General features: G+C 54.0%; 1 protein-coding gene across 1 annotated transcript in view; it reads left to right on the top strand.

Moving 5' to 3' along the window:
* Positions 1 to 17,041, top strand: part of PRKCE (protein kinase C epsilon) — a 497,306-nt gene that overhangs the window by 462,678 nt on the left and 17,587 nt on the right. The window contains exons 13-14 of the mRNA XM_004611987.2: positions 5,053 to 5,241; positions 9,464 to 9,610. Coding sequence (XP_004612044.1) covers positions 5,053 to 5,241; positions 9,464 to 9,610 — 336 coding nt within the window. The remainder of the gene's footprint in view (positions 1 to 5,052; positions 5,242 to 9,463; positions 9,611 to 17,041) is intronic.

The raw sequence follows: 17,041 nt of genomic DNA, 5'->3' as shown, positions 1-17,041 counted from the left end.
TTCACCATCAAATGTTAGTTGGCACGGAGTTTCACCAGTGTTGCCAAAATGAGTGATACCTGATGATGTGACATGATTGCCAATCCAGATACAACCTCTCCTAGATACTTACAAAAATGGTCTTGAGGGATATGATATGCATAACACAAGAAGGGAGACCCAACCCCCATTTGCATCAGCCACAGTGGAAAGGGGTACGTTAGAACACTCAAACTCCCTGTCCTTCTAATGGGCACTGAACTGGTTTGACTGTGATACTCGTTGCTCTCCTAAAAGAACTTTTGACCCAAAGAGTGACAGATAAGTAAACAACTAAGCAGAATAAATACTCAAAGCAAGATGGTAGCCCCAGGAAGTAGAGAAACCTTCTCAGAGCACCTGGTAGATAAATTGACTTGTAAAAAAAATAAGCTGAACTCCCTTTGGTGGTTAGGACATGAAGCATGATGATAACAATTGGAGTGAGGAGGGCAGGAAGCTGGGCATCTAAATCCTTGGGCAGAAGCTATTTTTCTCATCTGAATCCTTGCAGGATCCAGCACACAACTCAGGCTATCTAAATGATTGAATGAGTAAATAAATGAGAACCTGTGACATTCCAATATGAGTCAATACCAAGGGATTAAAAAAAAAATCTGATTTTTTTTTCAAAAAAAAAGGAAAATGCAGTTGATAGGTCATGGGATCTCATGGAAACAGATGAGATTAGGGGAACAAATCAAGAAAAATAGACTTTGTCCCACTGAGGGTGTCCTGGTAGAGAAGAATAATGGTCAGATCTGTCCAGGAAAAGAAGGTGCAAAGGGGACAGAGGGCAGAAAGTGAAAGAAGGAAATTGAGAGTCTTTTCACAGACCAGGCAGATATAGAAGAGAGTCACAGAAGTGAGAATGTTGAGTGTTAGATGCATTCTACTAAGACCTTCCTTTCCTGAGGGATCTGAAGAGAGATTTTCCACCGCCTCTGTTAGCATATTTCCTTTGGAAATTAACCTTCAAGGAGAATCCGTGAAAGTGAAAGCTCTCAATTGGGACCTGCTTTTTCCGCCATCTTCTTCAGTCATCCATTATATTAGGATCCTTACCTCCAGCCCCTGCAGGAGCTGATGACAATAGTTGAAGGGCTGACAGCCTAGCATAATGGTTAAGGACTCAGCCCAAGACCAACTTCTACTTTTTTATGAACAAAATACCCACCGATTTGACAAAGACAGTCCATTGGCACGCTTCACAATGGACAGCTCTGTTCTCTGTTTATAAAGAGGCACAATCATCTCCTGCTTCTGACCCCCTGTCTACTAAGCCAAATCCCCACTAAACATGGAACGGAAAGTGATTCCTGGTTTACTTCAGGAAAATCACAGGTGCTAAAGCTCCTGCCACCCTTCACAGATGCTGCCTCTAAGGATTGAGCGGGATCCCCAGTCTACCACAACATAAGAGGTAGAAGGCTGGCTGCTTCATTGCCTTCGGTCCCAGGATTTGAGGGACCAGGCTGGACTTGACCACCACTGCCCCCAGTAACCTTAATCAAGTCATAAAGTGATTTGGACCCTGAGGTCCTTAAGCTTTCCAGTGGGAGTAGCATACCCCACCCTCTAACTGCTTAGAGAGTCTAATGATTTTTCAGCATGAAAATGCTCCCAAAAGTCTCTTTCAAATAGGAAGGGTGGTGTGATGCTTGTCTATCCCCGAAACCAGAGCCACCTTCGGAGGCTTTAGCTCTGCCCTAGGGCTTCTCTTCCCCCACTGCCCTGGGCTAATCCCCCTCACACCTTCCCTTCCTTCTCTCCACCAGCCTCTGCTCCCCTGGAAGCACTGCTCAGCCCCAGGCACAGCTCAGGGCATCAGGCCCCATGCCCACCTTCTTTTTCCCCAGCTCTGATGCACATGTGGTGCTGGCTGCCATGCCAGGTAACCCTTCCACGATGTGCGAAGTGTTGCCCTTATTTCTCCCCCACTCCATTACTGATGGGAAGATTAGGAGGCGGACAATTTGTGTGAATCGTGCAAAAGATGCATCTCCAAATGAGAAGACCCAGAGGCCGAGGAAAGGGGTTGAGTCCACTCTTGTTTGATGGCACCATCTTGTCTGAGCACACATGGGCCATCTGGGGGGCACTTTCATACCACAGGAATCAACGGTGCCACCTCCCTCAGCAGGAGGGTGGGTACTTTTTCCCTGGAGAGAAGGGAGCACACCAGGAAGACATACAGTAGACACATGTGGCCCCAGTCTCCCGAGCATTGGGACTTACAGGTGACCACGGAGGCTCAGAAGACTGTGGATGGTTTGTCCTCCAGGGCTTGTCCATGGCCTGGGGAGAGGGTTAACCACAAAGAAATAAGAAAATCACATAGGTGGGGGTCTGCAGTGTCGGAGCCAGGAAGAGTTCCTGGAGGAGATGGTGATAGCTGTGACCTTGGAGGGCAGAACTGGCTGTCCCAGGTTGAGTGAGGAGCTGGCCTTGGCTCTGCAACTGTCAGCCTGCCTGCGCAGTGCCTAGTCTGCCACCTGCCCGGTCCCGTGGGCTCACCCTGGGTATGAGACTAAAGGGCCGGCCAGCCAGCAGCAGCCCTGCACCACTGAAAGCCGGCTGCCTTTCCTCAGTCCTCTTCATTCCCAGTAAGAGGATCCTGAAAACAAGTATATTTACCCTCTACAAGAATGCTTCTCCCTGTGGTCTGTTTACCTACTCCTGAGCATTGCATCATCCCTAGTGGTCTGTCTTTAGCAGACCCCAGAAAGCGCATTTTACTGCGTCCAGCCTTCCCTTTCCCCCATTTGCAAAAATCTGAGAAGCTGTTACCTGAGAGGTCGCCTGCCTCACGCATCCTGAGCTGGGATGATTAGCACTGCCCTTGCCTCTGTGTGTGTGTGTGTGTGTGTGTGTGTGTGTGTGTGTGTTTGCATGTGTGTGTAGAGGGAAAAGGGGGGGTTGTCATCCTCAAAGTACAAATGTATTGAAGATACCCATTATAGGCACCGGAGGGATAGTACAGGGGTAAAGGCACTTGCCTTGCACAGAGCCAGCCTTGTCTGGATCCTGGCACCCCATGTGATCCCCTGGCCCCCACCAGGAGTGACCTCTGATCACAGAGCCAGGAATAAGGTGTAAGCATCCCTGGTGTGACCCGCCCTATAAGACACTGTAGCCTTGCCTCATTTGTGTGTATGTGTGTGTGTGTATATATATATATATGTGTGTGTGTGTGTGTGTGTGTGTGTGTGTATGTGTGTGTGTGTGTGTGGTGTGTGTGTGTGTGTTTGTGTATGTTTGTGTGTGTGTGAGTGTGTGTGTGTGGTTCCAGGCATGGACTCCAAGTTCCATACAGGCAAGGTGCCGGGCATCCCCAGTTCCACTTCATGGTTTCAAATTCTTTATGGGATTAGCGCACATCCCAGAGACCCATCTCCTCCACCCTCCTGTCTCCGGGCAGCTCCAGGCCCCTTCCCGATCAGTGACAGCAGGAGCAGCTCAGCCAGATACACTTCCGTGATGGCAGAAACCAGTCCTACTAAAAGAAAACCTGGATTGAATACCATCTTACAATCAGACAGATTTTGAATTTTGCAATCTGCTTTCAAAATATTCTCCTGCAGTGCCTCCTGTGAGTGAAGCTGAGAAACGGAGCCTCCTTTGATAAATGAGGCAGTGATGTGGCAGGCATGAGATTCCCCCAGAAAACTAAGTCTCTGCCAGACAGGGGAGAGAAGGCAAATAGCCTGCTCTCTCACCTCCTCACTGTAGCCCATGGCCGGGCTGCAGGAACATCAGGAGAGGAGAAGAGACTTACCTTCTCCCCAACTACAGTTTCTTGACTTCTAGTAGCAATGCTAATGATTCCGTCCCCTGCACTGCTGTCCCCACTCAACACTCATTCTGTGGGAAGCCAATGACGGCAGCGTGGATTCAGTTGCACTGTCATTTCCGATTTGACCTAAGTGAGTTTGGCTCTGCATATTGGAGCAGACAAAGAGGGCACAGATGGAGGGAGTGACCGTTGTCAGGAAGAAAGTTCACTGAACCATCAAGAAGAAGACTTCATTTGGGCAATTGCAGTTTGTTAATGAGGGCTGCCCCAGAGAAAAAGGACTGGATGGAGGCAGGTAAATGAGGGCTTCATCAGCAAGGCTAGGAGCAGTCCAGAGAAATGGGAACTGGTCCTTTCTCGGAACAGGCAAGAGGATAGTGGTTCTTTGTGAGATGAACACAAAAGGGTATGGAGATACAGTAACTGGATATTGAAATTGCAGTGGTTTCAAGGGGGATGCCTTCACCATCCCAAAGTACAGGAAGGAAGAAGAAAAGACAATGAGTGGAGAGGAGGTGGAGAAGAAATAGATGAGAAGCAGTGGTGGGCAGGGGTCAGTGTCCATCTGTGGAGTTAGGGAATGATAAAGCTAAATGTCCAAACACTGAAAGCATGAGACCAAAACTTAAACCAACAAACTGACAAAGGTGCCTGTTGAGATGACTGGCTGGGGTGGGGCTGGGAATCGGGGCACCCTGGTGGTGTGATGGGTGATGGAGCATTGTGTGTATAAAGCCCAACTGTGAGTAACTGTAAGTCACGGTGCCTTCACAGAATAAAAGAAAGGGGGCTAAGGAGATTTCCCGAACTGTAGCCTTTACTCCTCTGAGAGCACAGAGCTTAGGGAAATTGAACAATTTGGTGAACATAATGGTGAACAATGTCACCATTGCCTGAAGACTAAGCACCACTCGGCCAGCCCTGCCTGGTCTCCCTTACTCTGCATCTTGCTCCTCCATATTTGAATTTTAGTCCAAAATATACTTTCTTTTTCAGCATGACCCCCAAATGCAAGTCAGGACCTTCCTTTGGTCCTCAGACCAAGGAACGGTGCTACTTCCTACTGAGAGCTCATTCGTATGGACTGTGCTGCGTTGGCAACCACAGTCTCCGACTTGGCTTGCTCTGGGTCTGACTCTGCACCCCACGCGTGAAGGTGGGCTTCTCTCCATGGCACAAGCATGGCCATGGGAAACGGGGTCTTTGCTGGGTCCTGACATTGCCCGTGTCCCGAACAGATCCTGCAGGAGTTGGAGTATGGGCCTTCCGTGGACTGGTGGGCTCTGGGAGTGTTGATGTACGAGATGATGGCTGGGCAGCCCCCCTTCGAGGCAGACAATGAGGACGACCTGTTTGAGTCCATCCTCCACGATGACGTGCTCTACCCGGTCTGGCTGAGCAAGGAGGCCGTCAGCATCCTGAAAGCCGTGAGTCCTGCCTCTTCCCACTTTCCCGCCTTGGCCTTCCGGTCACCCCCTTTCATCTAACCCAGTTCCCTCAGGCTCTGACCCAACAATCCTCACCTTTCCCCACCTCCCTCCTCCTCTGGGTCCCCATTCCCCCTGAACACAGACAGAAGGCCCTGAGGGCACTTGGGCGGGACATCCACGCTCCAGTCAGACGGCAGCTATGGAAAACATGGGACCGGGCTGACAGTGTTCTTGTGGTACAGGGAGTTTCCTGAGGGGAATCTCGGCAAGGTTGTGGACTCCAGCTTTACACAGGGGGTCCTGTCATCACCCCTGCGGCTGGTCTCTCCCCGCTCCCCACCTGATGCATATCTTCCTATGGAGGTGAGGAGCCGAGGGTCAGAGCCTCTGTCCATGACAACATCATTGTAACCAGGTCGCTGGCCAGAAGAGAAGAGTCCGCTGAGGCTCTGTGATTCAGACCTGGGATGTAGACAGCCTCATCCCTCAGCAGCCAGAACACAAAAACATTCTCCACATGGTCTTATACACTGGGGCAGCAATGAAGCCCCCTGTCTGCCAAGAACGCTGTGAGGAGACAGAGGGAAGGAAAACCACTGAACTGGGGTGAGAGCAGGCCAGGGGCCAGTCCAGGAAACTGGACTTCCAGTCCGACTTCTTTCACCCATCAGAATGCCTCAAGCTCCATAGGTGTTCTGCTACCTACGTAAAATTTGCCACACCCCAGTGCACTCTGCCAGGGCTTATTTGTTCTTTCATTGAGATCTCAGTATTTGCCTAGTTATATGTGTTTGACACATAGACGGTCTGTGACTCTCACACACAGAACACTAAAATCACATAATAGACAGCATCATGTGAAAAAGACTGACCTGAAATTATTTTGTTGGTATCTGGGGTACAGGTACTGTGCGTATCTTAGAGAATGCTCTTTTAGAACATGCACTAAACAAAGTTAGGAACAGGGAGATAGTACAGGGTTAGGGCCCTTGTCCTCTATAAGGCGGTTCCAGCCCTGCATATGATGCCCCAGATGCCACCAGGAGTGATCCCTGAGCACAGAGCAAGGAGTAAGCCCTGAGCACAGCCAGGTATTGCCCAACCCCCTCCTCAAAGAAATGAATGAGTGATCTTTTCTGTACTTCTTCTACCCATCTCCTTCCTCGTTTCCTTTCACTCATTCCTTTCCTCCTTTTCCCCTCTATTTCCCTTTCCTTCCCTTTCTCCATCCCTCTTTCCCATTCACTAACTCTGAACTGTTCACTGAGTGCTTCCACTGTGCGCAGCTTTGCAGTAGTTGCTCAGTGAATAGAATAGTCGCATGGAACTTGCGATGCCGCGAGAGGTGAGCAATTCCAGCACTCTTGTGCATCGCTTCCGTGGAGGTGAGAGCAGTGAAGGAAGCATTGGGAAATGTTTACTCCTCCATGCATTCAGCGAATGTATCGAGCATCTGGTATGTGCCGGGCACCACGCAAGGTTGCTGTCCACGGGAAAGCCTGGGGTACCCAAAGCAGTCAGTCCGGCAGAGCTGACCACTCACACAGCAACTCTGTCGGCCCCTCATACCTTCCAATAGGCTTTTTCATTTTGGGTGGTTCTCAGCGAGAGGCTTCCCGCTTTCCCCACAGACATTTGGCTGGAGATCATCATTTTTGTTTATTTATGTGAGGCCACACCCAGCAGTGCTCAGGGACTACCCAGCTGACCTCTGGGGTGTCACCTCTGGAGTTATTTGGGAGACTGCCAGGGACCACACCCAGGCCTCACAGTGAGGAACGTGCTCCTGCCAGTCCAGCATTTACCTGGACCCTGTCCGGAGAACTTTAGTCTCCACAACTCGGAGAAGGGGTGTTCCTGACATCCAATATTCTAGGATTCTTACAGCAGCCCCGGAGCCAAAGCAAGACTCCATCAAAAGTGTTCTTTGCCCCCAAATGGAGAAACTTTGACCCCCCAGAAACTCAGGAGCTAGAGGCTGTGGGGGTGAGGGAGAAGCCCATGCTCAGGGACGTGTCCTGAGATGCTCAGGCCCACGTGTTTATCCCACATGGCAGCACTTGCTTTCCCAGAGGCGGGAGCGCAGGAAGCGCTGAGGAAGTGAGGAGGAGGAGTCTTCCACTCCCTCGGCCTTGGAACGCTTCACTTCCTCACTTTGTCACTTGGCTCTTGGGTCAAGCCTGGATTTTTCAGCCTTGGGCCTAGGCTGTGTCCCTGAGGGCAGCCAACACCAAGAAGGGGCACCAAGCTTGAGATCAGTCTGTCTGTGCCACCCAGGAGGTGTACGGCCTCCAGTGGAGGGCCTGAGCCTGGTGCTGGGCATCGGGGACTTATTCCTGCCTCATAGAACTCACCACAGGAAACAGATATTTAGACAAATTAATTCCAGGTATCCCCTTAGTTCTTTGATTTTGGTTGGAGTCCACTTAGAGTTGCCCAGGAGCCACTTCCCACGGTGCCTGTGGCACTGTAAGGTGCTAAGGACTGACCTGAGGCTCTCACGTGCAAAGCATGTGCTCCCACGGCTGTGCTCTCTCTTAGGGCCCTGACAGATTATAATGGAAGTAAGCAAGAAGGATGAGGTCTCGGTAGCCTTGGAGGAGAGAATCTGGGGAAGTATCACAGAGGAAGGGAGCATTTTGACATGCACTGAGAGGATGCACAGGGGCTGGAGAGAAGCATCTGGCCAATGACAAACATTGCAGAAAACCAGCAAGTTAGGCTGCTTTCAGCCAGAGAAGTTACTGTGCACCACAGGACGGGATATGAACGGATCCAGTGGCCGTTAGCAGGCTGTCAGGGTATTAAACAGGACATAAAGTGAGCAAGAGAAAAGACTACCCAGCATAAGAAAGATGTAGCACAGGACCAAGACGCAGTGAGTAAGGTTTAAGGAAGGTTTAAGTAAGGGGCCAGAGCGATAGTACAGCGGGTAGGGCGTATGCCTTGAATGCGGCCAACCCAAGTTGAATCCCCAGCACCCCATGTGATCCCCCAAGCACCGCCAGTAGTAATTCCTGAGTGTAGAGCCAGAAGTAACCCCTGAGCATTGCTGGTGTGACCCAAAAAAGCAAAATAAAAATATATGGAGTAAGTAAGGAAAACAGCCTTGCAAGCTGCCGACCTCACTTCTTTCCCCCTAGTACTGCAGATAGTACCCTAAGTACAGCGTACCTGACTTGAGGTACTCTAACTCCATATACCCTCCCTTGCCCCTTCTGCTCTGCCTTCTGGGGCATGAAGAAGAGGTGGAGGAGACTCTTCCGATACAGTCCAACCCAGGCAGACTGCTCTTGCTGTTGCAGCGTGGAATGCTACCATTACAGATTTATTCCTTCAGATCTGAGTTTGTCCTCTAAAGTTCCTCCGTTTAAGTACAGACTCAGAACCTTGGGCTGTTCAAATAGAACAGTTTGCCTCTCAAACACATAAACACACACACCCCTCCTTTTGTTTTGGTTCATTGTCATCAGCATTTCTTCTTCCTGCCCACACTGACTATTTTAAAATGATATGTTGGTATACCTCTGCTCAATTAACTTAATTTTGCTGTCAGGACTGAGCCATTTAACAGGAGTGATAGATTCCCTTGGCCCCAGTCGAGGAATAAGAAACAGTGCAGTGGGGCTTTCACAAATCAGCACAGAGAAGCCACGAGTCTTTATTTTTTTTTTTTAATGTTCCTACAATGACCTCCATGGGAATTTAGTTCTCAGTATTACAGATCTAAGTAAGGAGAATCTAGAATCTAGGAATCTAAGAATCTATTCGGAATCTAAGTAGGGAGAGTCCAAGAGAGAAGAAGTGAACAGCAGATGGTGCCTTGGATTATTGGACTGAAAATGACCATCTGGTTCTCCTTCCTGAGCCCCAGAGGAAGTGTCAGTGAATTTGGTGAAATGTCAGAGAAACAGGGAGGCAGGTAGCTGGGATGAGCCGAGTCAAGTCCCAACTTGATACGTTTGAGCCTCGCCAAGTTCGTTGACTCTGGAGCGGCAGCTCACACGTGGCTAAACCATCTGGATGGTAACTGTCCTGAAAGGCTGCCATTGGCTGAAATACCATCTTCAAGACGGAGACCATGCCTGATAAGTGCCACATAAGCATTCAGAAGACCCCAGCCGTGTGGGAGAGGATACCCCCACTGACTCCATCATTACCCCAGGACCCACGCCTACCAGGTGTTTGTTCGCTCATTCTCTTGTCCTCCTCCCCACAGTTCATGACCAAGAACCCCCACAAGCGCCTGGGCTGCGTGGCGGCACAGAACGGCGAGGACGCCATTAAGCAGCACCCCTTCTTCAAGGAGATCGACTGGGTGCTCCTGGAGCAGAAGAAGATCAAGCCGCCCTTCAAGCCTCGCATTGTAAGTTGGCCCGGAACTACCCGCACCCTGGCCAGGCCCGGGCGTCTGTGCCCAAGGAGGGGCTGGCACACAGGTTTGGGGCAGAGTGGTGAGGACAGATGGTGGCCGAGTTGCTGCCGGAGGGACAGTCTTCTGAGTCGCCCATGTGTCATCAAGCCAATGTGCCCTCCCTGGCAAGGGCTGAGGTGCAAAGGCTGAGGTGCCGAGGGACGTTTGTGTTACGGGGAAGTATCTAATAGAGGTTTGCTCCTTCTCTTGAAAAAAAGTGCAGGTGCGACTCATTGTAGGCAGACGGATGAGGTTTCTTCCTGAGTGTGTTTTCAGTGAGTAAGAAAGAACAATTAATTCCCAGTTATGGTTGATATGCGGCCCTGGCCCAGAGAGCAGAGGTGGAAGCTAGTGACAGGTTAGGGACAGTGAATGCCAAGGAACTCAGGGAGACGAGTCATGAAGGCTGTGTGGAGAGTGTCCTACCTCATCTCAGGCAGCTGTGGGGGTCCTGAGGCCTGTCTTCTGCTACCGGCATGGGCACACAGGGTGGGAATGGGAAGGCCCAGAGGGTCCCTGTCTGCCGGAAGGAGGAGGGTCTGTCCACATGGCTCCCCTGCTTCAGGCGTGAGTGTGCGCCCACAGCCAGGTGTCTCCTGTCAGCTTTAGGCCAGTGAGGCAGTCTGTCAGGATGGAAAGCTGGGGGCCCACTGGCCAGCTTTGACGAGGAGTGGAGGGCAGGTGTACTGTAGGAATTCACTGCGCAGGAGCTCCAGAGTGGAAGGAGGCTGAGGGCCCTGACAGGAAAGGGCTTCAGTCAGCCCTCAGGCTCCCCCATTCTGTCAGGTCTCCCTTCATTCGTGGCCAGAGAAGACCCGGGTATGTCTGGTGCTTTGTCAAAGAGGTGTGGTGCCCTATGCCACAGGGTTTTCTGGGGAGCCATTACTCATAGAGAAAGTTTTGTGTGGGGTCCCCGTAGCTGATGTGGCCTTGGCCTCAGCCAGACTAGACCATGGCAGCTTGACCGTCTCTGGACACATAGTCCTGTCACCATCACCCTTTAGCTGTGGTTGTCGTCAGCTGGCACATGGCTACGAGCAGGCGATGTTGATGTTCACCTTGGTTTCCATCACCTCCACTCTGGCCTCTGTACCCCTCCTTGCCCATGGCACCCAGCATTTAGAACACCCGTTTCTGCACACACCAGCCTGCAGGGCAGCTGGGGCTGCAGGTTGCTGTCAGCAGCTCCCAGCGGGAGTCATAGAAGACGCACAGGGAAGTGGGAAGCCAGAGGTCAGTGGAACAGGAGACAGGAGCCTCCCCCGAGAGAGGGGCTCCACTAAGCGAAACCACACAGAGACAACTGGGGCGGAGCACTCAGGCAGGAGTCCAGGCACGACACTCAGGAGCTGGTTCCTTCTGCAGGAAGCTTTGGGAGGGATTTGGGGCCTGGTGCAGAGGCAGGCAGGGAGCAAGGAATTTGGGGAGATCTTCAGTGGTTTTACAAAAGTGCGAAGGAAATTTCAGGTGTGTGTGTCTGGGGATGACTCCCTGGAGCAGGCTTGATCTGAGGCAAAGCAGGATTCACCGAGCCGTCCCGAGCTGGAGAAGCTCTAGGCTCGACACCCTTCCCCAGAGGCTGCAACCCAGACTCCCAAGAGGGGGTCCATCCTCCAGGACATCTGCCCCTCTGGATGCAGTCCTGAGTGGGGGGAGGGGGCGTGCTGAACACTGTCACAGGCTTCTGCAGGGAGATGGGAAAGGGTTGAAGAGTGGGCTGGGCCTATGAGAGGGAGGGACCGACCCATGGGAAGGAGAAAGCAGGAGGAAAGGGTGTGGAGGCCCAGAGTGCAGCCTGGCCGTGAGCAAGCAGGCCTGGCCCAGCCCATCAAACTGCTCATTGCCGGCCGGTCCCTTTTTGTGGGACCCCAGAGCAGAGGCACGGCCCTGGGGGTTCCCTCCCTCGGGCCTCTCTAGAGCCCCCACCTAAGGCAGGAGGGCCCTCTACTCGCTCCCCAGGTGGGCCTGAATAGTTGGCCGGGAGAGGTGGGGGCTGGTAGAGCTCCCCCAGTTTCAGAACTGCTGTAGGCTTCTCAAGGCCTCAATCATCTGGTATGTTTCTGCTGTCTCCCAGCCCTCCTGAGCCCTCCTTGCTCTTGGGGGCCCAGGGAGTCTGTTTACTAGAGGGGGTTGTATTCTTGGGGGGAGGGGGCGGTGGTGAATGAGGACTTCGAAGGAAGGAAACATTCAGAGGAAGCCAAGGTGCATTGTGCGAGAAGTGTTTGCGGTCGGATTTTGAGCTAAAGGATGTTGATCCTTACGGGATTCTCAGCTATAGGTCTTGAAAGACATCTCTGGGTTATTTAAATAGCTGATCACGTGGGCATTTTGGGGACCAGACATTTCTCTCTAGCGCTCGATCACAATCGGGAAGGAAAAGAACAGGCCCCATCTAGTTAGAAAAGTGTCCCAACGCTCTCACTGTGTGGAAAACTCTTTCTTGACAACTCTTGCTTTTTAACTCAAAACTTTTGAGTTATCTGAATTTTCCCTTGAATGAAAATGCCCTGCCCGGATGGGTGTGATGTGTCTCTCATCTTGGAAAGCCTCACAGGCCAGTACAGAAACACGGGGTTTTAATAAAGCCGTGCTCCCTTTCTACCCCATTTGGGGTTCACTGGGCTTGGGGCGATGGCTGCCTGGCAGTGGAGGTGCTCAGTGCTCCATCAGCACCCGGGAGAGGACAGGGCATGGTGTGTCCTGCCAGTCCCCGTGTCTGTGCGTCTGTGGCTGGGCAGCTGTGGTTCCAGGTCTTCCTGCGGCTTCCGCTGTGTCCTGTGACCTGGGGATACACAGAGGGCAGGGAGACTGGCAGAGAGCCTGGCACAGAGGAGAAAGGACGAGGAGAGGGGTCACATGCACCCAGGGACATGTGGAGGGTCACAGAGACTGGCTCAGAGGCGGAGGAAGACATGGCGGAGAACACTGGCCAGCCCAGCATGGGGGAGTGGCCTCCGGGAGCCCTGGGCGGCCAGGCCAGCAGGCCCCGCCCAGGGCAAGGGCAAGGGCTGTAAGAGAACTCTTAGAACCTTCCTCTTGGGTACACCACTTGGTCCCTACCAAGCCTTGTGGAATGCCACCAATCTCTAGAAACCGACCCCCAGTGTTCCTTCACTGTGGTGGACAGACTCTCAGGGCCCTAGCGCAGCCACTGGTCTGACTGAGGGGGAGCTGGTGTGTCTGGTGAAGGGTGCTGGTGAGGCGGCAGAGGGCCTGTGCCCCAGTGTGGGATGGAAAAGGGGCCGAGATGTGGTGGCATGATTCCCAGAGTTCCTGAACATTCCCCTGCCCGGGGCACAGCCAACCTGCCTTCACGCAGGGGTGTCCAGGCCTCCCCACCCCCTGCCCCCAGGGGCTGAGGATGCAGTGGGGGCAGGGGGCCATAGCCAGGCCTGTCTGCTCAGCGGGAAGCCCCCGCAAGCCTGCCCAAGAGAGCACCAGCGCCACTGTCCAGATTCTCTGGTTGGGTCCCATCACCCGCATGGATGGGTACTGTCGCTGCCAGGCCCTTCCTGCTCCAGAGACTTGCAAAGCTGAGATTCCTGTGGCCAGCCGCTCCTGAGCTAACGCCTGGCCCTGCCCCCACTAGCTTTCCTGCAATCCCGTTCCCACCCGCGTGCACCCACCCTTCCCCCAGGACGTGTCCCAGGGGCCTCTGCTCCAGCCTGGAGCTTGTCCTCCCGCTCTGCCCTCTCCTCGCCCTTTCTTCTCCCACCGCCTCCACCTTCCCATCTCCCACGCCTCCTGCCCACACGTCTGCCCACCCTCCAGGCTGGCTTTGCACCGCCGCGGTGCTGTCAACACAGAACTGAAGAGGTTCTGTGCCCTGGGTCTGCAAGTCCGTCTTCGGGGCAGGGGAGGGAGCATTGGGGTAGGACCCGAAGAGTGGTGTGGGGAGAAAAGCCAGCTGGCCTGGACATGGGCCTTTGGAGCTCAGAGAAGTCTCAAGCCGAGAATCCGTGGTTCCCGCCCACTGCAGACCTGGTTCAAACATGACCACATGCATCACCCAGAAGCCAACAGAAGTGGCACATTTAGGCTTTTGTGATGCTACCGACCTTGCCTTCTTTGGGGACCCTTGGGGGCCAGAAATGACGTGCTTGATGTGGCAGGACTTCCTGTGTGTACGGGAGCTATTTTCCTCACTCCTCGTTGCCTTCCCATGCCCTTACCTCCCCCTGGATACATTAAGCTCTCAGATGGCGGTGCCCAGCGTTCCGCACCGGGAGGAAGGCGGGTAGGGTGGGAAATTGGCAGAAGTGGGAGACGTCAGCATCCCCCCAAATCCCTCAGCCCTCAGTCGAGAGCCAGAGGCAATGAGGAAAATGCTGGCGAGTAAACTCTCTTTGTGTACATGTTCTCTCTTTTCAAGTTTGCGTCAGTGTGAATGCCCCTCTCTCAGGTAAGGCCTCCAGACGGGGGCGTCGCACAGGTAGGTGAGTCCGCCACAGGCCCCAGTGGAGGCGTCTCCCCATCCATGATCTGTCTCCATCCGGCCATCCACACTGCATGGCGGGACCCCCAGGGAGCCCCTTCCTGCATGCGGGTGCATGACTGGGCTGTGCTGAGAGAAAACTGGGAAGTGGGCTTGAGACCCTCACATGCTCCCCCACGGCTGGACTGAGAAGGAACCATGTCCGAGCCTGATGCAGGGACCACAGAGACAACGCCGTGAGCTCAGAGCCTGGCTGCCGGCACACCCCCTTGGCTATGTCCATACCATCGCGAGCAGCCCAGGCCTCCGAGACCCTGCGGGCTCCTCCCCAGAGCCAGGACTCCTGCCCGGGGCGGCGGAGGGTGGAGTGCGTCCAGGAGCCAGGTCTGGGCAGCTGGTCCAGGCGGTAGCAGGATGCAGTAGGCGGGCACTGGCTGGGCCGCAGGAGACAGGCTAAACGACAGCAGTGGTCTGGGCAGTTCACTTCGCCCTGAGTCCTGGGCCCATCCTCTGGGTCCTGGCGATGGAGCTTGTTGGCTCTGGTTGCTGCCACTGCTCAGAGATCAGCTGAGCGCTCCCTGGGCCAGCCCTGTTCTTGCGCAGGCCATGGTGAGGGGGCGGGAGGTGGAGATTTAGCCCACCCCGCACGCAGGTGCCCCTCTGGAGTGGAGCATCTTGGGAGCGTCACCCGTCTCTAGCCTCAGTCCACAGACAGCACTACCCGCACAGCGTGGCGGCAAGGGTGGCAGAGGCCGGGGGTCGCACCCACTGACACAGTCAGGGCTGCTGAACGCAGGTGCTGGGGATGGCGCTGGCCGGCGGGCAGCTCTAGGGCCAGGCCTGCACGATAGCGATGTTCCAAAGTTGGAGGGGCGCTGCAGGAGGGGGGTGCCAGGCGTGGAGGAGGCACTCATCACTGAGCAGAAGCTCCTTGGGAGTCTGGACCCAGGCCACACGTGGCCACAAAGCCCCTGCTGGCTTCATTCTGTCCCACTCCTTCCACTGGCTCTGGAGCACCGGTAGAAGGGGTGTGATAGCAGACGGTGCTGTGCCCCAGTTCCCAATATCCCCAGCTCTTGACCCCTTGGAATCACTCCCTAAGTGCCCCCCACTGCCCCTCCCCCCACCGCCCCCTGTGTTCCGTGGACTCTCACCACCTTGACTTCCTGCCTTCATGTCAGCACAGCTATGGGGTGCTGGGTGTCCCATCTCATCCCATCCTTCAGGGGTCTTGGTCACTGGGAGACCCCCCCACCCAGGCCCCCAGCAGCTCTGCTTACCTACCTCCTTCCTGATGGTGCGGGGGATCACGGAAGCATTCCTGCTCGCTCTTCTGCTTTCCCCCTCGAGCCCCTGCAAGGGCCTTGACTGCTGTGCAGAGCTGGGCTGGACTGGACCTCACTGAGTGTCTGTGTAAGCTCTGGAACGTTCCTTGTGACTTCAGAGCTGTGACATTGGGATGTTCCTAGATGTGCTGCTGAAATTAGCAGTTGTTGGATGTTGGATGTCACACCCTTTAGCACTTGGGTGTGACCCCATACCCTTTCAGAAGGCTATGCCCAGTGGAAGGAGGAGAAAGAGAAACTAGGAAAGTTTTCCCCCCCACCACCCCAAGGAAAAGAGAATGCCAGGGAGAGTGTGTGGAGAGAGAGAAAGAGGGAGAGGAGGGAGGGAGGGAGAGAGATAGAGAGAGGGGGAGAGAGAGAGAGGGAGGAGGGAGGCAGGGAGAGAGGGGGGGAGAGAGAGGAGAGAGAAAGAGGAAAGAGAGGAGAGAGAAAGGAGAGGGAGAGGGAGAGAGAGAGGAGAAAGAGGAGAGAGAGGAGAGAGAAGAGAGAGAGAGAGAGAGAGAGAGAGAGAGAGAGAGAGAGAGAGCACTCCCCAGGAAAGGCAGGGCTCAGCCCAGCTCTGTCCCGCTGGGAATGTCTGGACATGCGCAATGCACTCTTGGGAAATGCTGGTAGCCCAGGTGAACAGTGGGGAGGAAAGAATCTCCTGTGATCACCTTCCCGTCTCTGTTGAGGAGAGTTTCAGTGGCAGGAAGGAAGCGCTGGCGTGCACTGCTGGGCCAGAGGCAAGTGTCCAGGACGCACCCCAGGGAGAGAAGCTCTTGGGGTTTACTCATGGAGGCAGTGCCCGAGAAGGAGTCCCAAACGGGAGGGACATCTGCCCATTGATCATTGGAGTCCCAAACGGGAGGTAGGCAGATCACAGGGTCCCTTTCTCCATCTGAATAACTGTGTCCTCCTGCTCTTCTCTGCCGAGAATGCTGAAGGTCCCACGTCTGGGGCCGGAGCAGTAGTGGGAGGCTCCTTACTGGGCACCGTCTGCACTGTAGCACTGTCATCCTGTTGTTCATCAGTTTGCTCGAGCGGGCACCAGGAGCGTCTCCACTGTGAGACTTGTTGTTACTGTTTTTGGCATATCGAATACACCAAGGTAGCTTGCCAGGCTCTGCCATGCAAGAGGGTGTGATACTCTTGGTAGTTTGCCAGGCTCTCCAAGAGGGACGGAGGAATTGAACCCGGGTTGGCCACGTGCAAGGCAAACCCCCTACCCGCTGTGCTATCACTCCAGTCCTTACTGGGTATCCATGGAAAAGCCCTAGAGCCAGCCTTTGCCCTTGAGACCTGCTAGGCCTTTGCAAACGGGAAGATTTCACTCCACCCACACCAGCCTCCGGTCCTGGATCTTGAATCACTAAGGTCCCTTCTGTCCTGGAGTACACAAGCTCTTGAGACCTCAGCTTGGTGTCCTGGGGTGGAGGTGGGAGAGGTCTGGAGGGGTGCAGCTGTGTTTGTGCTAAGGTAGGTGAACTTGACAACTTTGGCAGCACATCAGGCTTGTGAAGTTTCACTGTAGTTCTTCCTGCATGTCAGATGGACAGGCCTAGAGCCAGAGTGATAGGACAGCATGTAGGGGGGTTGCCTTGATTGCTGCTGACCCAGGTT

The sequence above is a fragment of the Sorex araneus genome, chromosome X (genome assembly GCF_027595985.1).
Source record: "Sorex araneus isolate mSorAra2 chromosome X, mSorAra2.pri, whole genome shotgun sequence".
In the NCBI taxonomy this organism is placed as follows: Eukaryota; Metazoa; Chordata; class Mammalia; order Eulipotyphla; family Soricidae; genus Sorex; species Sorex araneus.
This window is presented reverse-complemented; position numbering and strand designations above follow the sequence as displayed.